Below are 25,124 nucleotides of genomic sequence, written 5' to 3'. Positions count from 1 at the left end.
CTAGATATATACTGATTACTAACCCTACAGACTATAGATATATATATATACTGATTACTAACCCTACAGACTATAGATATATATATATACTGATTATTAACCCTACAGACTAGATATATATATATATATATACTGATTATTAACCCTACAAACTATAGATATATATATATATATACTGATTATTAACCCTACAGACTATATATATATATATATACTGATTATTAACCCTACAGACTATATATATATACTGATTATTAACCCTACAGACTATAGATATATATATATACTGATTATTAACCCTACAGACTATATATATATACTGATTATTAACCCTACAGACTATATATATATACTGATTACTAACCCTACAGACTATATATATATATACTGATTACTAACACTACAGACTATATATATATACTGATTATTAACACTACAGACTATAGATATATACTGATTATTAACCCTACAGACTATATATATATACTGATTATTAACACTACAGACTATAGATATATACTGATTATTAACACTACAGACTATAGTTATATATACTGATTATTAACACTACAGACTATAGATATATACTGATTATTAACACTACATACTATAGTTATATATACTGATTATTAACCCTACAGACTATAGATATATACTGATTATTAACCTGACAGACTATAGATATACAGTGGGGAGAACAAGTATTTGATACACTGCCGATTTGGCAGGTTTTCCTACTTACAAAGCATTTAGAGGTCTGTAATTTTTATCATAGGTACACTTCAACTGTGAGAGACGGAATCTAAAACAAAAATCCAGAAAATCACATTGTATGATTTTTAAGTAATTAATTTGCATTTTATTGCATGACATAAGTATTTGATACATCAGAAAAGCAGAACTTAATATTTGGTACAGAAACCTTTGTTTGCAATTACAGAGATCATACGTTTCCTGTAGTTCTTGACCAGGTTTGCACACACTGCAGCAGGGATTTTGGCCCACTCCTCCATACAGACCTTCTCCAGATCCTTCAGGTTTCGGGGCTGTTGCTGGGCAATACGGACTTTCAGCTCCCTTCAAGTATTTTCTATTGGGTTCAGGTCTGGAGACTGGCTAGGCCACTCCAGGACCTTGAGATGCTTCTTAAGGAGCCACTCCTTAGTTGCCCTGGCTGTGTGTTTCGGGTCGTTGTCATGCTGGAAGACCCAGCCACGACCCATCTTCAATGCTCTTACTGAGGGAAGGAGGTTGTTGGCCAAGATCTCGCGATACATGGCCCCATCCATCCTCCCCTCAATACGGTGCAGTCGTCCTGTCCCCTTTGCAGAAAAGCATCCCCAAAGAATGATGTTTCCACCTCCATGCTTCACGGTTGGGATGGTGTTCTTGGGGTTGTACTCATCCTTCTTCTTCCTCCAAACACGGCGAGTGGAGTTTAGACCAAAAAGCTCTATTTTTGTCTCATCAGACCACATGACCTTCTCCCATTCCTCCTCTGGATCATCCAGATGGTCATTGGCAAACTTCAGACGGGCCTGGACATGCGCTGGCTTGAGCAGGGGGACCTTGCGTGCGCTGCAGGATTTTAATCCATGACGGAGTAGTGTGTTACTAATGGTTTTCTTTGAGACTGTGGTCCCAGCTCTCTTCAGGTCATTGACCAGGTCCTGCCGTGTAGTTCTGGGCTGATCCCTCACCTTCCTCATGATCATTGATGCCCCACGAGGTGAGATCCTGCATGGAGCCCCAGACCGAGGGTGATTGACCGTCATCTTGAACTTCTTCCATTTTCTAATAATTGCGCCAACAGTTGTTGCCTTCTTACCAAGCTGCTTGCCTATTGTCCTGTAGCCCATCCCAGCCTTGTGCAGGTCTACAATTGTATCCCTGATGTCCTTACACAGCTCTCTGGTCTTGGCCATGGAGAGGTTGGAGTCTGTTTGATTGAGTGTGTGGACAGGTGTCTTTTATACAGGTAACGAGTTCAAACAGGTGCAGTTAATACAGGTAATGAGTGGAGAACAGGAGGGCTTCTTAAAGAAAAACTAACAGGTCTGTGAGAGCCAGAATTCTTACTGGTTGGTAGGTGATCAAATACTTATGTCATGCAATAAAATGCTAATTAATTACTTAAAAATCATACAATGTGATTTTCTGGATTTTTGTTTTAGATTCCGTCTCTCACAGTTGAAGTGTACCTATGATAAAAATTACAGACCTCTACATGCTTTGTAAGTAGGAAAACCTGCAAAATCGGCAGTGTATCAAATACTTGTTCTCCCCACTGTATATACTGATTATTAACCCTACAGACTAGATATATACTGATTACTAACCCTACAGACTATAGATATATATATATATACTGATTATTAACCCTACAGACTATATATATATACTGATTATTAACCCTACAGACTATATATATATATATACTGATTATTAACCCTACAGACTATATATATATATACTGATTATTAACCCTACAGACTATATATATATATACTGATTATTAACCCTACAGACTATAGATATATATATATATATACTGATTATTAACCCTACAGACTATATATATATATATACTGATTATTAACCCTACAGACTATAGATATATATATATACTGATTATTAACCCTACAGACTATAGATATATATATATATATATATATATATACTGATTATTAACCCTACAGACTATAGATATATATATATACTGATTATTAACCCTACAGACTATAGATATATATATATATACTGATTATTAACCCTACAGACTATATATATATATACTGATTATTAACCCTACAGACTATATATATACTGATTACTAACACTACAGACTATATATATATACTGATTATTAACACTACAGACTATAGATATATACTGATTATTAACCCTACAGACTATATATATACTGATTATTAACCCTACAGACTATATATATACTGATTATTAACCCTACAGACTATAGATATATACTGATTATTAACCCTACAGACTATAGTTATATATACTGATTATTAACCCTACAGACTATAGATATATACTGATTATTAACCCTACAGACTATATATATATATATATATATATATATATATATATATATATACTGATTATTAACCCTACAGACTATAGATATATATATACAGATTATTAACCCTACAGACTATAGTTATATACTGATTATTAACCCTAAAGACTATATATATATATATACTGATTATTAACCCTACAGACTATATATACAGTGGGGAGAACAAGTATTTGATACACTGCCAATTTTGCAGGTTTTCCTACTTACAAAACATGTAGAGGTCTGTAATTTTTATCATAGGTACACTTCAACTGTGAGAGACGGAATCTAAAACAAAAATCCAGAAAATCACATTGTATGATTTTTAAGTAATAAAATTGCATTTTATTGCATGACATAAGTATTTGATACATCCGAAAAGCAGAACTTAATATTTGGTACAGAAGCCTTTGTTTGCAATTACAGAGATCATACGTTTCCTGTAGTTCTTGACCAGGTTTGCACACACTGCAGCAGGGATTTTGTCCCACTCCTCCATACAGATCTTCTCCAGATCCTTCAGGTTTCGGGGCTGTCGCTGAGCAATACGGACTTTCAGCTCCCTCCAAAGATTTTCTATTGGGTTCAGGTCTGGAGACTGGCTAGGCCACTCCAGGACCTTGAGATGCTTCTTACGGAGCCACTCCTTAGTTGCCCTGGCTGTGTGTTTCGGGTTGTTGTCATGCTGGAAGACCCAGCCACGACCCATCTTCAATGCTTTTACTGAGGGAAGGAGGTTGTTGGCCAAGATCTCGCGATACATGGCCCCATCCATCCTCCCCTCAATACGGTGCAGTCGTCCTGTCCCCTTTGCAGAAAAGCATCCCCAAAGAATGATGTTTCCACGTCCAGGCTTCACGGTTGGGATGGTGTTCTTGGGGTTGTACTCATCCTTCTTCTTCCTCCAAACACGGCGAGTGGAGTTTAGACCAAAAAGCTCTATTTTTGTCTCATCAGACCACATGACCTTCTCCCATTCCTCCTCTGGATCATCCAGATGGTCATTGGCAAGTTTCAGACGGGCCTGGACATGCGCTGGCTTGAGCAGGGGGACCTTGCGTGCACTGCAGGATTTTAATCTATGACGGCGTAGTGTGTTACTAATGGTTTACTTTGAGACTGTGGTCCCAGCTCTGTTCAGGTCATTGACCAGGTCCTGCCGTGTAGTTCTGGGCTAATCCATCACCTTCCTCATGATCATTGATGCCCCACGAGGTGAGATCTTGCATGGAGCCCCAGACCGAGGGTGATTGACCGTCATCTTGAACTTCTTCCATTTTCTAATAATTGCGCCAACAGTTGTTGCCTTCTCACCAAGCTGCTTGCCTATTGTCCTGTAGCCCATCCCAGCCTTGTGCAGGTCTACAATTTTATCCCTGATGTCCTTACACAGCTCTCTGGTCTTGGCCATTGTGGAGAGGTTGGAGTCTGTTTGATTGAGTGTGTGGACAGGTGTCTTTTATACAGGTAACGAGTTCAAACAGGTGCAGTTAATACAGGTAATGAGTGGAGAACAGGAGGGCTTCTTAAAGAAAAACTAACAGGTCTGTGAGAGCCGGAATTCTTACTGGTTGGTAGGTGATCAAATACTTATGTCATGCAATAAAATGCAAATTAATTACTTAAAAATCATACAATGTGATTTTCTGGATTTTTGTTTTAGATTCCGTCTCTCACAGTTGAAGTGTACCTATGATAAAAATTACAGACCTCTACATGTTTTGTAAGTAGGAAAACCTGCAAAATTGGCAGTGTATCAAATACTTGTTCTCCCCACTGTATATATATACTGATTATTAACCCTACATACTATAGATATATACTGAATTTTAACCCTACAGACTATAGTTATATATACTGATTATTAACCCTACAGACTATAGATATATATATATATATATACTGATTATTAACCCTACAGACTATAGATATATATATACTGATTAATAACCCTACAGACTATAGTTATATACTGTTTATTAACCCTACAGACTATATATATATATATATATATATACTGATTACTAACCCTACAGACTATAGATATATACTGATTATTAACCCTACAGACTATATATATATATATATACTGATTATTAACCCTACAGAATATAGATATATACTGATTATTAACCCTACAGACTATAGATATATACTGATTACTAACCCTACAGACTATATATATATATACTGATTATTAACCCTACAGACTATAGATATATACTGATTATTAACCCTACAGACTATATATATATACTGATTATTAACCCTACAGACTATAGATATATACTGATTACTAACCCTACAGACTATATATATATACTGATTATTAACCCTACAGACTATAGATATATACTGATTACTAACCCTACAGACTATATATATATACTGATTATTAACCCTACAGACTATAGATATATACTGATTACTAACCCTACAGACTATATATATATACTGATTATTAACACTACAGACTGTAGATATATACTGATTATTAACCCTACAGACTATAGATATATACTGATTATTAACACTACAGACTATAGATATATATATACTGATTATTAACACTACAGACTATAGATATATACTGATTATTAACCCTACAGACTATAGATATATACTGATTATTAACACTACAGACTATAGATATATACTGATTATTAACACTACAGACCATAGATATATACTGATTATTAACACTACAGACTATAGATATATACTGATTATTAACACTACAGACTATAGATATATACTGATTATTAACACTACAGACTATAGATATATACTGATTATTAACACTACAGACTATAGATATATACTGATTATTAACACTACAGACTATAGATATATACTGATTATTAACACTACAGACTATAGATATATACTGATTATTAACACTACAGACTATAGATATATACTGATTATTAACACTACAGACTATAGATATATACTGATTATTAACACTACAGACTATAGTTATATACTGATTATTAACCCTACAGGCTATAGATATATATATACTGATTATTAACACTACAGACTATAGTTATATATATACTGATTATTAACACTACAGACTATAGTTATATATATATATACTGATTATTAACCTGCCAGACTATAGATATATATATATACTGATTATTAACCCTACAGACTAGATATATACTGATTACTAACCCTACAGACTATATATATATATACTGATTATTAACCCTACAGACTATAGATATATATATATACTGATTATTAACCCTACAGACTATATATATACTGATTATTAACCCTACAGACTATATATACACTGATTATTAACCCTACAGACTATAGTTATATATATATACTGATTATTAACCCTACAGACTATAGATATATATATATACTGATTATTAACCCTACAGACTATAGATATATATATACACTGATTATTAACACTACAGACTATAGATATATATACTGATTATTAACACTACAGACTATAGTTATATATATATACTGATTATTAACACTACAGACTATAGTTATACAGTGAGGCAAAAAAGTATTTAGTCAGCCACCAATTGTGCAAGTTCTCCCACTTAAAAAGATGAGAGGGGCCTGTAATTTTCATCATAGGTACACTTCAACTATGACAGACAAAATGAGAAAAAAAATCCTGAAAGTCACATTGTAGGATTTTTTATGAATTTATTTGCAAATTATGGTGGAAAAAAAGGCTCTGCATATTGTCAGTCATAATGTACTGTTGCTGTTTCGTGGTCGTCCCAGGTGACTGTAGCCTTTACTTTTTGGCTGCAGATTGATTGAATTGGCCTTTGTTTTACCTTTCCAGTGGGACAGCGGGAAATAATTTCATGGAACAGGAAGTGATGCCATTGTACAGGAAGTGATGTGGTTGTCTGTTCTTCTTCTGTGGTCGTTTGTGTAGCTCCAGCAGCAGCAGCAGCATCTCCCCAGACAGATGGTCCAGGGTCAGAGAAACCCCTACCCACAGGTCAACCAGTATCAAGGTAACATATTATATACCCCCCCCCCCTACCCACAGGTCAACCAGTATCAAGGTAACATATTATATACACCCCCCCCCCCTACCCACAGGTCAACCAGTATCAAGGTAACATATTATATACACCCCCCCCCCCCCCTACCCACAGGTCAACCAGTATCAAGGTAACATATTATATACCCCCCCCCCCCCCCCCTACCCACAGGTCAACCAGTATCAAGGTAACATATTATATACCCCCCCCCCCCTACCCACAGGTCAACCAGTATCAAGGTAACATATTATATACACCCCCCCCCCCCCTACCCACAGGTCAACCAGTATCAAGGTAACATATTATATACACCCCCCCCCCCCCTACCCACAGGTCAACCAGTATCAAGGTAACATATTATATACCCCCCCCCCCTACCCACAGGTCAACCAGTATCAAGATAACATATTATATACCCCCTACCCACAGGTCAACCAGTATCAAGGTAACATATTATATACACCCCCCTACCCACAGGTCAACCAGTATCAAGGTAACATATTATATACACCCCCCCCCCCCCCCTACCCACAGGTCAACCAGTATCAAGGTAACATATTATATACACCCCCCCCCCCCACCCACAGGTCAACCAGTATCAAGGTAACATATTATATACACCCCCCCCCCCTACCCACAGGTCAACCAGTATCAAGGTAACATATTATGTTACCAATCTGATTCCACGCTTCAAGACTGCTTCGATCACGCGGATTGGAATATGTTCCGCATTGCGTCCAACAACAATATTGACGAATATGCTGATTCGGTGAGCGAGTTCATTAGGAAGTGCATTGACGATGTCGTACCCACAGCAACGATTAAAACATTCCCAAACCAGAAACCGTGGATTGACGGCAGCATTCGCGTGAAACTGAAAGCGCGAACCACTGCTTTTAACCAGGGCAAGGTGACCGGAAGCATGACCGAATACAAACAGTGTAGCTATTCTCTCCGCAAGGCAATCAAACAGGCTAAGTCCCAGTACAGAGACAAAATCGAGTCGCAATTCAACAGCTCAGACACAAGAGGTATGTGGCAGGGTCTACAGTCAATCACGGATTACAAAAAGAAAACCAGCCCCGTCGCGGACCAGGATGTCTTGCTCCCAGACAGGCTAAACAACTTTTTTGCCCGCTTTGAGGACAATACAGTGCCACTGACACGGCCCCCTACCAAAACCTGCGGGCTCTCCTTCACTGCAGCCGAGGTGAGTAAAACATTTAAACGTGTTAACCCTCGCAAGGCTGCAGGCCCAGACGGCATTCCCAGCCGCGTCCTCAGAGCATGCGCAGACCAGTTGGCTGGTGTGTTTACGGACATATTCAATCAATCCTTATCCCAGTCTGCTGTTCCCACATGCTTCAAGAGGGCCACCATTGTTCCTGTTCCCAAGAAAGCTAAGGTAACTGAGCTAAACGACTACCGCCCCGTAGCACTCACTTCCGTCATCATGAAGTGCTTTGAGAGACTAGTCAAGGACCATATCACCTCCACCCTACCGGACACCCTAGACCCACTCCAATTTGCTTACCGACCCAATAGGTCCACAGACGACGCAATCGCAACCACACTGCACACTGCCCTAACCCATCTGGACAAGAGGAATACCCATGTGAGAATGCTGTTCATCGATTACAGCTCAGCATTTAACACCATAGTACCCTCCAAACTCGTCATCAAGCTCGAGACCCTGGGTCTCGACCCCGCCCTGTGCAGCTGGGTCCTGGACTTCCTGACGGGCCGCCCCCAGGTGGTGAGGGTAGGTAACAACATCTCCACCCCGCTGATCCTCAACACTGGGGCCCCACAAGGGTGCGTTCTGAGCCCTCTCCTGTACTCCCTGTTCACCCACGACTGCGTGGCCATGCACGCCTCCAACTCAATCATCAAGTTTGCGGATGACACTACAGTGGTAGGCTTGATTACCAACAACGACGAGACGGCCTACAGGGAGGAGGTGAGGGCCCTCGGAGTGTGGTGTCAGGAAAATAACCTCACACTCAACGTCAACAAAACAAAGGAGATGATTGTGGACTTCAGGATACAGCAGAGGGAGCACCCCCCTATCCACATCGACGGGTCAGTAGTGGAGAAGGTGGAAAGTTTTAAGTTCCTCGGTGTACACATCACGGACAAACTGAATTGGTCCACCCACACAGACAGCGTCGTGAAGAAGGCGCAGCAGCGCCTCTTCAACCTCAGGAGGCTGAAGAAATTCGGCTTGTCACCAAAAGCACTAACAAACTTCTACAGATGCACAATCGAGAGCATCCTGTCGGGCTGTATCACCGCCTGGTACGGCAACTGCTCCGCCCACAACCGTAAGGCTCTCCAGAGGGTAGTGAGGTCTGCAGAACGCATCACCGGGGGCAAACTACCTGCCCTCCAGGACACCTACACCACCCGATGTCACAGGAAGGCCATAAAGATCATCAAGGACAACAACCACCCAAGCCACTGCCTGTTCACCCCGCTATCATCCAGAAGGCGAGGTCAGTACAGGTGCATCAAAGCAGGGACCGAGAGACTGAAAAACAGCTTCTATCTCAAGGCCATCAGACTGTTAAACAGCCACCACTAACATTTAGCGGCCGCTGCCAACATACTGACTCAACTCCAGCCACTTTAAAAATGGGAATTGATGGAAATTATGTAAAAATGTACCACTAGCCACTTTAAACAATGCCACTTAATATAATGTTTACATACCCTACATTACCCATCTCATATGTATATACTGTACTCTATATCATCTACTGCATCTTGCCATCTTTATGTAATACATGTACCACTAGCCACTTTAAACTATGCCACTTTATGTTTACATACCCTACAGTACTCATCTCATATGTATATACCGTACTCTATATCATCTACTGCATCTTGCCTATGCCGTTCTGTACCACCACTCATTCATATATCTTTATGTACATATTCTTTATCCCTTTACACTTGTGTGTGTGTGTAAGGTAGTAGTGTGGAATTGTTAGGTTAGATTACTTGTTGGTTATTACTGCATTGTCGGAACTAGAAGCACAAGCATTTCGCTACACTCACATTAACATCTGCTAACCATGTGTATGTGACTAATAAAATTTGATTTGATTTGATTTATACACCCCCCCCCCCCCTACCCACAGGTCAACCAGTATCAAGGTAACATATTATATAAACCCCCCCCCCCCCCCTACCCACAGGTCAACCAGTATCAAGGTAACATATTATATACACCCCCCCCCCCCTACCCACAGGTCAACCAGTATCAAGGTAACATATTATATAAACCCCCCCCCCTACCCACAGGTCAACCAGTATCAAGGTAACATATTATATACACCCCCCCCCCCTACCCACAGGTCAACCAGTATCAAGGTAACATATTATATACACCCCCCCCCCCCTACCCACAGGTCAACCAGTATCAAGGTAACATATTATATACACCCCCCCCCCCCCTACCCACAGGTCAACCAGTATCAAGGTAACATATTATATACACCCCCCCCCCGTACCCACAGGTCAACCAGTATCAAGGTAACATATTATATACACCCCCCCCCCCCTACCACAGGTCAACCAGTATCAAGGTAACATATTATATACACCCCCCCCCCCTACCCACAGGTCAACCAGTATCAAGGTAACATATTATATACACCCCCCCCCCCCCTACCCACAGGTCAACCAGTATCAAGGTAACATATTATATACACCCCCCCCCCTACCCACAGGTCAACCAGTATCAAGGTAACATATTATATACACCCCCCCCCCCCTACCCACAGGTCAACCAGTATCAAGGTAACATATTATATACACCCCCCCCCCCCCCTACCCACAGGTCAACCAGTATCAAGGTAACATATTATATACACCCCCCCCCCCCCCCACCCACCCACCCACAGGTCAACCAGTATCAAGGTAACATATTATATACACCCCCCCCCCCCCCCCTACCCACAGGTCAACCAGTATCAAGGTAACATATTATATACACCCCCCCCCCCTACCCACAGGTCAACCAGTATCAAGGTAACATATTATATACACCCCCCCCCCTACCCACAGGTCAACCAGTATCAAGGTAACATATTATATACACCCCCCCCCCCTACCCACAGGTCAACCAGTATCAAGGTAACATATTATATACACCCCCCCCCCCTACCCACAGGTCAACCAGTATCAAGGTAACATATTATATACACCCCCCCCCCTACCCACAGGTCAACCAGTATCAAGGTAACATATTATATACACCCCCCCCCCCCTACCCACTGTTGAAGATGATGTCATCTCTGACCAATCAGATTCTCCTCTGCGTATTTGATCTCCCCCCTCTCTCTCTCTCTCTCTCTCTCTCTCTCTCTCTCTCTCTCTCTCTCTCTCCCTCTCTCTCTCTCTCTCTGTCTCTCCCTCCCTCCCTTTCTCTCTCTGTCTCTCTCTCCTCTCCCTCTCTTTCTCTTTCTCTCCCTCTCTTTCTCTCTTTCTCTCTCTCTCTCTCCCTCGCTCTCTCTCTCTCTTTCTCCCTCGCTCTCTCTCTCTGTCTCTCCTTCCCTCCCTCTCTCTCTCTGTCTCATTCTCTCCTCTCCCCCCCGTCGTAGGCGTGACATATCGTTCCGCTACTCCTCTTTGGTAATTTCCTCCGGAAAATATTCTGTCTCTGCCTGTTACCTTGGCAACCGGTCCCGGATCCCCCAGAGTTCCGGCGACGCTGTCGTAGAGAGAGACAGATCTGCTCCTCCCTGAGAGAGAGAGAGAGAGAGAAAGGAAGAGAGACAGAGAGAGAGAGAGAGAGGAAATAGAGAGGAAGGAAGAGAGACAGAGAGAGAAATATCTGCTCCTCCCTGAGAGAGAGAGAGAGAGAGAGAGATAGAGAGAGAGGGAGGAAGGAAGAGAGACAGAGAGAGACTTATCTTCTCCTCCCTGAGAGAGAGAGAGAGAGGGAGAGGGAGGAAGGAAGAGAGACAGAGAGGGAGGAAGGAAGAGAGACAGAGAGGGAGGAAGGAAGAGAGACAGAGAGGGGCGAAGAGAGACAGAGAGGGAGGAAGGAAGAGAGAGAGAGAGGGAGGAAGGAAGAGAGACAGAGAGGGGCGAAGAGAGAGCGTGACAGAGAGAAACAGAGACAGGGGGAGTTAGAAGCGAGAGGTTGATGAAGATATAGAGGCATTTGCAGCTATTAAATATAGTCTGACAGAAGGAGGACATGGTTAACTAGAGGGAAGCAGAAGAGAGGGGGAGACAGAGAGAGGGGGAGACAGAGGGAGAGGGGGAGACAGAGAGAAGCAGAGGACAGGGGGAGACAGAGAGAGGGGGAGACAGAGAGAGACAGACAGATGGTTAACTAGAGAGAAGCAGAGGACAGGGGGAGACAGAGAGAGAGGGAGACAGAGAGAGAGGAGTCCGTATGCAGGTTTCCATTGAGCAGGTTTAAATTGTTGCTGTGATCAAGGACAACTTGATCACAGAAAACTCAGTGGCCCCTCAGTGACCCCTCTATTGGTCTTTCACACTCCTCTCTCCTCCCCTCCTGTCCTTTTTCTCTCCTCCCCTCCTGTCCTCTCTCTCTCCTCCCCTCCTGTCCTCTCTCTCCTCCCCTCCTGTCCTCTCTCTCCTCCCCTCCTGTCCTCTTCTCTCTCCTCTCCCTCCTCCCTCCTGTCCTCTCTCTCTCTCCCCTCCTGTCCTCTCTCTCTCCTCCCCTCCTGTCCTCTCTCTCTCCTCCCCTCCTGTCCTCTCTCTCTCCTCTCCTCCTGTCCTCTCTCTCTCCTCCCCTCCTGTCCTCTCTCTCTCCTCTCCTCCTGTCCTCTCTCTCTCCTCCCCTCCTGTCCTCTCTCTCTCCTCCCCTCCTGTCCTCTCTCTCTCCTCCCCTCCTGTCCTCTCTCTCTCCTCCCCTCCTGTCCTCTCTCTCTCCTCCCCTCCTGTCCTCTCTCTCTCCTCTCCTCCTGTCCTCTCTCTCTCCTCCCCTCCTGTCCTCTCTCTCTCCTCTCCTCCTGTCCTCTCTCTCTCCTCCCCTCCTGTCCTCTCTCTCTCCTCCCCTCCTGTCCTCTCTCTCTCCTCTCCTCCTGTCCTCTCTCTCTCCTCCCCTCCTGTCCCCTCTCTCTCCTCCCCTCCTGTCCTCTCTCTCTCCTCCCCTCCTGTCCTCTCTCTCTCCTCCCCTCCTGTCCTCTCTCCTCCCCTCCTGTCTCTCTTCTCCTTTCTGCTTCTCTCTTTCTCACCTCTAACCTCTCCTCTTTCCTTTCTGTCCCACCAGGAACACCCCAGGAGATGGCGGTGAGGAGCCAGGCTATCCAGAACATCCGCGCCACCCGCCTCCTCCAACAACAACAACAGAACCAGCAGATGGTCCAGATGAACCAGGGCATCCCAGGGGGCTCGGTGGGTCCACAACCCGACATGGGCCTCCCCTACGGCGGGCAGGGATCCGGCCAGCAGTCCCTCTACAGCCTCAACCCCTCCATGAGCCAAATGATGCAGCAGCAGCAGCAGCACCAACAGAACCAAAGCGTCCAGGCCTCCATGGGTCTTCCACCAGGACACAACCCAGCAGCGCAGGCCCAGAGGCAGGCAGGAGGAGGGGTTGGAGGTGGAGGAGGATACGGAGGACCACAGGGGATGATGATGAACTCCATGTCCCAGCAGCCCCTCAAGGGCCCGCCCAACGCCAAAGCCCAGGCCCAGAGGTTGCAGGGCATGCTGGGAATTGGAGGAGGACCGGGAGGAGGAGGACCACAGGGAGGGATGGGAGGGTGGCCTCCCCAGCAGGGGCAGTCCCTCCAGGGGATGGGAGGGCCAGGAGGGGTGGGAGGACCAGGCAGGACTACAGGTGATATGGTGGGCTTTGGCTCGGCCCAGGGGGGCTACGGCTCCATGCAGCCGGGTCAACAGCCTCCACACCCACGCCTGGCCAAGCAACACTTCCCTGGGCACCCACAGGGACACCCCCACCCCCAGGCTATGGGTCAGGGCCAGCCCATGGACCCCAGGGCTATGAACCCTGCGGCGGGCATGGCCGGGCCCATGATTACCCCTCACATGGCTGGACCAGGACAGCCCAGGACCAACCAGCCCAGACCCATGGTAATGCCGGGACAGGGGGTGATGGGCCAGGGCGTGCCCAACATGGGGGCCTTTGGACAGGGGCCGGCGATGGGGGTTGGCCCTGGGGGTGGGGGTGGAGGAGGGTATGTGGGACAAGGAGGGGTCGGAGGTCAGCCTCAGGGCTACCAGAGGACGTCTAGTCAGGACCTGTCATCTTATGGATACGGTGGCGGGCAGGTGGCGCCGTCGGGCGGGGGGTTCGGATTGGCCGACGGGACAGGGGCGGACTTGGACTCAAGTGACGGTTGGATGGAAGAGTTCTTCCCCAACCAATAGCAGAGCTGGAAATGTACTGGGGAGTTTTTACTGGAGGGACTAACGACAAACTGCGTGGGGAAAACTTTATTGAGACGAGAGAACTGGACAGACAGACGGACAGTCGCCATGTTTTGTTTTGTAAAGCATGAACGGACAAGAAGATGAGTTCTGTGTTGTGTATTTATGTGTGTGTGTGTGTGTGCACCTGTGTGTACTGTCACGGTATTTAAAAGGCCTCTAACGGTAAACGCGGTCTGGTGGTTGTGAAATATCATTCAAGAAAGGGAAGTGAATTTGGTTTTGTTGTCCTTTTGGGTCATGTTTTAAACCCAACCCTTTAGCAGTGTGTCAACTGGGCTGATAGGTTAAGACACGAGAGACAGGCGACTGACTACAAGACAGGAGAGAGAGACAGGCGACTGACTACAAGACAGGAGAGAGAGACAGGAGACTGACTACAAGACAGGAGAGAGAGACAGGAGACTGACTACAAGACAGGAGAGAGAGACAGGAGACTGACTACAAGACAGGAGAGAGAGACAGGCGACTGACTACAAGACAGGAGAGAGAGACGGGAGACTGACTACAAGACAGGAGAGAGAGACAGGCGACTGACTACAAGACAGGAGAGAGAGACGGGAGACTGACTACAAGACAGGAGAGAGAGACAGGAGACTGACTACAAGACAGGAGAGAGAGACAGGAGACTGACTACAAGACAGGAGAGAGAGACAGGAGACTGACTACAAGACAGGAGAGACGGGAGACTGACTACAAGACAGGAGAGACAGGAGACTGACTACAAGACAGGAGAGAGAGACAGGAGACTGACTACAAGACAGGAGAGACGGGAGACTGACTACAAGACAGGAGAGACGGGAGACTGACTACAAGGCAGGCGAGACAGGAGACTGACTGCAAGACAGGAGAGAGACGGGAGAATGACTACAAGACAGGAGAGACGGGAGACTGACTACAAGACAGGAGAGACAGGAGACTGACTACAAGACAGGAGAGACGGGAGACTGACTACAAGGCAGGAGAGACAGGAGACTGACTACAAGACAGGAGAGAGAGACAGGAGACTGACTACAAGACAGGAGAGACGGGAGACTGACTACAAGGTAGGAGAGACAGGAGACTGACTACAAGACAGGAGAGACGGGAGACTGACTACAAGGCAGGAGAGACAGGAGACTGACTACAAGACAGGAGAGAGAGACAGGAGACTGACTACAAGACAGGAGAGACGGGAGACTGACTACAAGGCAGGAGAGACAGGAGACTGACTACAAGGCAGGAGAGACAGGAGACTGACTACAAGACAGGAGAGAGAGACAGGAGACTGACTACAAGACAGGAGAGACGGGAGACTGACTACAAGGCAGGAGAGACAGGAGACTGACTACAAGACAGGAGAGAGAGACAGGAGACTGACTACAAGACAGGAGAGACAGGAGACTGACTACAAGACAGGAGAGACGGGAGACTGACTACAAGACAGGAGAGACGGGAGACTGACTACAAGGCAGGAGAGACAGGAGACTGACTGCAAGACAGGAGAGAGACGGGAGAATGACTACAAGACAGGAGAGACGGGAGACTGACTACAAGACAGGAGAGACAGGAGACTGACTACAAGACAGGAGAGACGGGAGACTGACTACAAGGCAGGAGAGACAGGAGACTGACTACAAGACAGGAGAGAGAGACAGGAGACTGACTACAAGACAGGAGAGACGGGAGACTGACTACAAGGTAGGAGAGACAGGAGACTGACTACAAGACAGGAGAGACGGGAGACTGACTACAAGGCAGGAGAGACAGGAGACTGACTACAAGACAGGAGAGAGAGACAGGAGACTGACTACAAGACAGGAGAGACGGGAGACTGACTACAAGGCAGGAGAGACAGGAGACTGACTACAAGGCAGGAGAGACAGGAGACTGACTACAAGACAGGAGAGAGAGACAGGAGACTGACTACAAGACAGGAGAGACGGGAGACTGACTACAAGGCAGGAGAGACAGGAGACTGACTACAAGACAGGAGAGAGAGACAGGAGACTGACTACAAGACAGGAGAGAGAGACAGGAGACTGACTACAAGCTCTCAAACAGGGGAGAATCTTTTTAATATTTGTTTTTCAATATAGGGGTAGAAAATATATATTTATTTTTCCAGTATTAGTTTTTCTTGGATACCTGGGTTATTGGATTGAGTCTGACAGGTTTCACATCTATCCCTCCACGTTATATTCATGCTGTGTGTGATGGCGTGTGATCGTAGCATTTCTACACATGCAGGTCCCTTTGAAAGACAGACAGACAGACAGACAGACAGACAGACAGACAGACAGACAGACAGACAGACAAGGAGATAAACACACACACCGTCACGTCAACCCACTTCTGTGACAGCCATCAGAGCTCAGAAGAGAGCTGTCACCTCTGTCTGAGAAGTGGTTGAGATCTCTCCCTCTCTCTCTACTCCCATTTCTTCCCTGTTCCACTCTTCTATTCACCCTTCCCTCTCTCCCTCCCTCCTCTCTCCCTCCCCTCTCTCCCTCCCTTCCCACTCTTTCCCTCCCTCTCTCCCTCCCTTCACACTCTTTCTTCCTCCCTCCCCTCTCTCCCTCCCTTTCCACTCTTTCCCTCACTCTCTCCCTCCCCTCTCTCCCTCCCCACTCTTTCTCTCTCCCTCTCTCCCTCCCCACTTTCTCCCTCTCTCCTCTCTAGAGAGTTGTTTTTTGTCTGCGTTCGTTGGTTTGTTCGTCTTGCTGTGTGTAACTGTGACAACATCAAAACAAAACAGATTGCGTTCTTCTTTTGTGGCGGTATTTAGCGCAGGCGCTGTGTGGTCGCCCCCACGGTCCTGTTGCTAAGCAACCGGCCTGCTCTCTCTCTCTCTCTCTCTCTGAGCCGAGCTTCTCTTCATTTCCTGTTTGTGGTAGCTGTTACACACACGCCACACACACAGCGCACACACACACACACCACTCCCCGACGGCTGAAAGGAGAAGTAGATTGTAGTCAGTCAGTCAGTCAGTCAGTCAGTCAGGCAGTTAAGGGAGTTAGTGGCAACAACATAACATCATCCTCTGTCTGTGTTATTATCAATTATATATAAATGGATTAAAAAGACGTATAGCAAAAGGATTAGCTAGGCATTGAATGTATTCAAGCACCACAAGTGACTTCATTTGAAATAGAAACTAACAACCGTTGTCGGCCATCTTGGAGGCCCTCGGATATGTTTTCTGTCCTTTCTTCTTTGTACTTGTGTTTATTGATTTTTTTAAATTCTAATTGCTTCCCGAATTGGTCTGAAATGAAATGTTATTTTTTACAGTTACCTTTACCTTCAACACAATGCATACTATCTCTGTTCTGTTCTCTGTTGCTTTAGTCTAGTAGGCCTACATACAAACAGCTGTTGATGAATGAGGCAATCTGAGCTCTGTTCTGTTCTCTGTTGCTTTAGTCTAGTAGGCCTACATACAAACAGCTGTTGATGAATTAGGCAATCTGAGCTCTGTTCTGTTCTCTGTTGCTTTAGTCTAGTAGGCCTACATACAAAACGCTGTTGATGAATTAGGCAATCTGAGCTCTGTTCTCTTCTCTGTTGCTTTAGTCTAGTAGGCCTACATACAAAACGCTGTTGATGAATTAGGCAATCTGAGCTCTGTTCTCTTCTCTGTTGCTTTAGTCTAGTAGGCCTACATACAAACAGCTGTTGATGAATGAGGCAATCTGAGTTCTGTTCTCTTCTCTGTTGCTTTAGTCTAGTAGGCCTACATACAAACAGCTGTTGATGAATTAGGCAATCTGAGCTCTGTTCTGTTCTCTGTTGCTTTAGTCTAGTAGGCCTACATACAAACAGCTGTTGATGAATGAGGCAGTCTGAGCTCTGTTCTCTTCTCTGTTGCTTTAGTCTAGTAGGTCTACATACAAACAGCTGTTGATGAATTAGGCAATCTGAGCTCTGTTCTGTTCTCTGTTGCTTTAGTCTAGTAGGCCTACATACAAACAGCTGTTGATGAATGAGGCAATCTGAGCTCTGTTGATTCGATGTGTTGCAACCATGAACTGTTTGACTGTGAAGAGAGATGCCTACAGACCTCCAACCCTAACGAGATGGAGAGGTTTAGAACCAGGTTGTGGTGGTGGCTAGTACAATTACACTACTACCAGTGTTTGCCCCCTTTCCCCCCCCCAGCGGTGAGATGTTGGGCGGAGAAAGAGGCAGGTTTGCCCCCCAGGCTTCTCTAAACGTCAATGTCATGAGAACATGAGAATTGTGTCATGTCAACAAACCAGCCAAAAAGCCTTCCACTAGTCCTAACTAACCCCATGTTTAGTTCACTGCCTCGCCATAGCAACCACACAAATGCTGTTGCTTATATTCTGTCAAATATACACATCGTTTTTGTGTATCTAAGTGAGTTAAAAGACCTCTCTCCAAAGCACAGCTACGGTTGGTAAAACGCCCATGAAATAGTTTTGCTAAATGTTTTGTTTTTATTTTATATTTTGGGAATGTAGGCTGTCCTCTGTGGTTCTGTAGTGTTGTGAGAAAGACCGGCTCCAGGTCAGAGTATCCCTTAAAGGGAGATCTAGGATCAGTTTCCCATCCTCAAACCCTAACCTTCCCTGTTGGGAGAGGACAAACACAAAACTGATCTTAGATCAGTGTCTAAGGGGCGTAACTTCGTCCTACTCAGAGGGGGCTACCGTCGAGTGTGAAGGGTGAGAATTAAACACTTCCTGGTCAGTGTTATGGATCCTAAAGGTCACGTAAGGTCGCGACCCTTGACTTTTGGTCCTCTTTGTCAAAGTGAAGGATTTCCCTTCCAACAACAAAAAAAAGAAGCTTCCTCCAAATATCATTGTCTGTATCCCCGATGGCACCTTATTCCCTATGGGCCCCGGTTGAAAGTAGTGCACTACAGCTCTATTTGCCCTGGTCGAAAGTAGTGCACTAGATAGGGAATAGGGTGGTGTTTGTGGTACAGGCATTATTTCCGGGACCAAGTCAAACGTAGACGTAATTTTTCATTATTAATCATTAATATCATTTATTGTGGTTAACTGTTGTCCTTTTTCTCTTTCCAGTTTGAGTTGTTTCCGTGTACTGGTGCTGATGTACAGGTGACCACCACCACCACCAAACATATATCCCAGAAATAATGGCTATTTGTAAATATGTTTTTACATCAGATAATACTCGTCTCTACTCTGTAAAGAAATGACCGTTTGTTTTTATTAAAAATAGAGGAGTATTTTTATTTCCGTAATTAGTTTCCACTGCTAACCCATCGGAGCTAGGCCGGTCTTACTACTCATTTCTATTGTACACTTCTTCTAATGTTGATTTTGAAGTTTATTTTTATTTTCTAGTTTGAGATTTTGACTCTGTACCTAAAAGCCGTGATTATTTCTTTTTATCCTGTACAGAATTCTGAAAATGTTAACACAAGACAATTACAAAAAAAAATAAAACAAAACACTTGTTTTTCTAAAAAGATACAAATAAAGAGAGAATGTTCTCGCTGATCATATTTAATATAACGTCTTCCGTCTGGTGGTTTATGTGTGAGAGTACAACATTTACGTGTGAGTCATTTACCAGAGGCTCTTATCCAGAGAGACTTACAGTAGTGAGTCATTTAGCAGACTCTCTTATCCAGAGAGACTTACAGTAGTGAGTCATTTAGCAGACGCTCTTATCCAGAGAGACTTACAATAGTGAGTCATTTAGCAGACTCTCTTATCCAGAGAGACTTACAGTAGTGAGTCAGTTAGCAGACTCTCTTATCCAGAGAGACTTACAGTAGTGAGTCATTTAGCAGACTCTCTTATCCAGAGAGACTTACAATAGTGAGTCATTTAGCAGACTCTCTTATCCAGAGAGACTTACAGTAGTGAGTCATTTAGCAGACTCTCTTATCCAGAGAGACTTACAGTAGTGAGTCATTTAGCAGACTCTCTTATCCAGAGAGACTTACAGTAGGAAGTCATTTAGCAGACTCTTATCCAGAGAGACTTACAGTAGTGAGTGGATACATTTTTGTATGTTTTTCCGTACTGGTCCCCCCCGTGGAAATCGAACCCACAACCCTGGCGTTTCAAGTGCCACGCTCTACCGACCGAGCCAGACGAGGACCCCTGTCCTCTGTGGTTCTGTAGTGTTGTGTGAGTCTTGTAGGAACCCCTTTGTTCATTGCTTTTACGTAAAACACAAACATGTTCTGTTAGAACCAAGAAACACACGACCAACTGAACTACCAGAGATTCACTGCAAACGTTCATTTTGTTTCCGTATTCACCTTCTCTATAATGACTATGTTGAGGTTGAGGATGTGCACACACAGGCTACACAGTCATGCTTTCCCCGGAATTAAATACTGGCACTCTGAGTGAGAAGTCATTTACATCCTTTAAATTACATCTGCTAAAGATCAGCGCTGCCTTAATTCAGTCTGAAGATGATAATAATCATGAATCAATGTCTCTGTCCTCCTGGAGGGACAGAGAGAAACCATACTGATGCTCCTTCTCTACCAATCATTCACTTTCCCTTCCTCTTCCTCTCTATACAGTATAGAGGGACAGAGAGAAACCATACTGATGCTCCTTCTCTACCAATCATTCACTTTCCCTTCCTCTCTATACAATATAGAGGGACAGAGACACCATACTGATGCTCCTTCTCTACAATCATTCACTTTCTCTTTCTCTCTATACATTATAGAGGGACAGAGAGAAACCATACTGATGCTCCTTCTCTACCATTCATTCACTTTCTCTTTCTCGCTCCCTTTCCGTCTCTTGTTCACTTCCTGTTTCTCTCTCCCACCCTGTATTTGCATGTATTTCTCTCACTTTCTCATTCTTTCTCTTTCCATTCCTGTCTCACTGTACCTCTTCCTCTTCCTCTCTATACAGTATATTCACCTTCCTCTTCCTCTCTATACAGTTTATTCACCTTCCTCTTCCTCTCTATACAGTATATTCACCTTCCTCTTCCTCTCCACAGTATATTCACCTTCCTCTTCCTCTCTACAGTATATTCAGCCTTCCTCTTCCTCTCTCTACAGTATATTCACCTTCCTCTTTCTCTCTATACAGTATATTCACCTTCCTCTTCCTCTGTATACAGTATATTCACCTTCCTCTTCCTCTCTCTACAGTATATTCACCTTCCTCTTCCTCTCTACAGTATATTCACCTTCCTCTTCCTCTCTATACAGTATATTCACCTTCCTCTTCCTCTCTATACAGTATATTCACCTTCCTCTTCCTCTCTATACAGTATATTTACCTTCCTCTCCCTCTCTATACAGTATATTCACCTTCCTCTACCTCTCTATACAGTATATTAACCTTCCTCTCCCTCTCTATACAGTATATTCACCTTCCTCTTCCTCTACAGTATATTCACCTTCCTCTTCCTCTCTTTACAGTATATTCACCTTCCTCTTCCTCTCTATACAGTATATTCACCTTCCTCTTCCTCTCTATACAGTATATCCACCTTCCTCTTCCTCTCTATACAGTATATTCACCTTCCTCTTCCTCTCTATACAGTATATTCACCTTCCTCTTCCTCTCTTTACAGTATATTCACCTTCCTCTTCCCCTCTATACAGTATATTCACCTTCCTCTTCCTCTCTATACAGTATATTACCTTCCTCTTCCTCTCTATACAGTATATTCACCTTCCTCTTCCTCTCTATACAGTATATTCACCTTCTTCCTCTCTATACAGTATATTCACCTTCCTCTTCCTCTCTATACAGTATATTCACCTTCCTCTTCCTCTCTATACAGTATATTCACCTTCCTCTTCCTCTCTATACAGTATATTCACCTTCCTCTTCCTCTCTATACAGTATATTCACCTTCCTCTTCCTCTCTATACAGTATATTCACCTTCCTCTTCCTCTCTCAACAGTATATTCACCTTCCTCTTCCTCTCTATACAGTATATTCACCTTCCTCTTCCTCTCTATACAGTATATTCACCTTCCTCTTCCTCTCTATACAGTATATTCACCTTCCTCTTCCTCTATACAGTATAGTCACCTTCCTCTTCCTCTCTATACAGTATATTCACCTTCCTCTTCCTCTCTATACAGTATATTCACCTTCCTCTTCCTCTCTATACAGTATATTCACCTTCCTCTGCCTCTCTATACAGTATATTAACCTTCCTCTTCCTCTCTACAGTATATTCACCTTCCTCTTCCTCTCTATACAGTATATTCACCTTCCTCTTCCTCTCTCTACAGTATATTCACCTTCCTCTTCCTCTCTCTACAGTATATTCACCTTCCTCTTCCTCTCTATACAGTATATTCACCTTCCTCTTCCTCTCTATACAGTATATTCACCTTCCTCTTCCTCTTCCTCTCTATACAGTATATTCACCTTCCTCTTCCTCTCTACAGTATATTCACCTTCCTCTTCCTCTCTTTACAGTATATTGACCTTCCTCTTCCTCTCTATACAGTATATTCACCTTCCTCTTCCTCTCTATACAGTATATTCACCTTCCTCTTCCTCTCTATACAGTATATTCACCTTCCTCTTCCCCTCTATACAGTATATTCACCTTCCTCTTCCTCTCTATACAGTATATTCACCTTCCTCTCCCTCTCTATACAGTATATTAACCTTCCTCTTCCTCTCTATACAGTATATTCACCTTCCTCTTCCTCTCTATACAGTATATTCACCTTCCTCTTCCTCTCTATACAGTATATTCACCTTCCTCTTCCTCTCTACAGTATATACACCTTCCTCTTCCTCTCTACAGTATATTCACCTTCCTCTTCCTCTCTCTACAGTATATTCACCTTCCTCTTTCTCTCTATACAGTATATTCACCTTCCTCTTCCTCTCTCTACAGTATATTCACCTTCCTCTTCCTCTCTATACTGTATATTCACCTTCCTCTTCCTCTCTCTACAGTATATTCACCTTCCTCTTCCCCTCTATACAGTATATTCACCTTCCTCTTCCTCTCTATACAGTATATTCACCTTCCTCTCCCTCTCTATACAGTATATTAACCTTCCTCTTCCTCTCTATACAGTATATTCACCTTCCTCTTCCTCTCTATACAGTATATTCACCTTCCTCTTCCTCTCTATACAGTATATTCACCTTCCTCTTCCTCTCTACAGTATATACACCTTCCTCTTCCTCTCTACAGTATATTCACCTTCCTCTTCCTCTCTCTACAGTATATTCACCTTCCTCTTCCTCTCTATACTGTATATTCACCTTCCTCTTCCTCTCTCTACAGTATATTCACCTTCCTCTTCCTCTCTACAGTATATTCACCTTCCTCTTCCTCTCGATACAGTATATTCACCTTCCTCTTCCTCTCTCTACAGTATATTCACCTTCCTCTTCCTCTCTATACAGTATATTCACCTTCCTCTCCCTCTCTATACAGTATATTCACCTTCCTCTTCCTCTCTATACAGTATATTAACCTTCCTCTCCCTCTCTATACAGTATTTTCACCTTCCTCTTCCTCTACAGTATATTCACCTTCCTCTTCCTCTCTTTACAGTATATTCACCTTCCTCTTCTTCTCTATACAGTATATTCACCTTCCTCTTCCTCTCTATACAGTATATCCACCTTCCTCTTCCTCTCTATACAGTATATTCACCTTCCTCTTCCTCTCTATACAGTATATTCACCTTCCTCTTCCTCTCTTTACAGTATATTCACCTTCCTCTTCCCCTCTATACAGTATATTCACCTTCCTCTTCCTCTCTATACAGTATATTCACCTTCCTCTTCCTCTCTATACAGTATATTCACCTTCCTCTTCCCATCTCTACAGTATATTCACCTTCCTCTTCCTCTCTCTCCAGTATATTCACCTTCCTCTTCCTCTCTATACAGTATATTCACCTTCCTCTTCCTCTCTATACAGTATATTCAGCTTCCTCTTCCTCTCTATACAGTATATTCACCTTCCTCTTCCTCTCTATACAGTATATTCACCTACCTCTTCCTCTCTATACAGTATATTCACCTTCCTCTTCCTCTCTATACAATATATTCACCTTCCTCTTCCTCTCTCAACAGTATATTCACCTTCCTCTTCCTCTCTATACAGTATATTCACCTTCCTCTTCCTCTCTCTACAGTATATTCACCTTCCTCTTCCTCTCTCTACAGTATATTCACCTTCCTCTTCCTCTCTATACAGTATATTCACCTTCCTCTTCCTCTCTATACAGTATATTCACCTTCCTCTTCCTCTTCCTCTCTATACAGTATATTCACCTTCCTCTTCCTCTCTACAGTATATTCACCTTCCTCTTCCTCTCTTTACAGTATATTGACCTTCCTCTTCCTCTCTATACATTATATTCACCTTCCTCTTCCTCTCTATACAGTATATTCACCTTCCTCTTCCTCTCTATACAGTATATTCACCTTCCTCTTCCCCTCTATACAGTATATTCACCTTCCTCTTCCTCTCTATACAGTATATTCACCTTCCTCTCCCTCTCTATACAGTATATTCACCTTCCTCTTCCTCTCTATACAGTATATTCACCTTCCTCTTCCTCTCTATACAGTATATTCACCTTCCTCTTCCTCTCTA

The 25,124-nt window shown here is 43.8% G+C and overlaps 1 protein-coding gene across 1 annotated transcript in view; it reads left to right on the top strand.

Moving 5' to 3' along the window:
* The window catches only part of maml3 (mastermind-like transcriptional coactivator 3), a 261,744-nt gene extending 241,685 nt beyond the window's left edge, over positions 1-20,059 (top strand). The window contains exons 5-6 of the mRNA XM_071408226.1: positions 7,014-7,095; positions 13,379-20,059. Of these exons, the coding sequence (XP_071264327.1) occupies positions 7,014-7,095; positions 13,379-14,502 (1,206 nt within the window). The 3' untranslated portion in view covers positions 14,503-20,059. The remainder of the gene's footprint in view (positions 1-7,013; positions 7,096-13,378) is intronic.
* Positions 20,060-25,124: the final 5,065 nt, after the last annotated feature.

The sequence above is a fragment of the Salvelinus alpinus genome, chromosome 6, assembly GCF_045679555.1.
Source record: "Salvelinus alpinus chromosome 6, SLU_Salpinus.1, whole genome shotgun sequence".
In the NCBI taxonomy this organism is placed as follows: Eukaryota; Metazoa; Chordata; class Actinopteri; order Salmoniformes; family Salmonidae; genus Salvelinus; species Salvelinus alpinus.
This window is presented reverse-complemented; position numbering and strand designations above follow the sequence as displayed.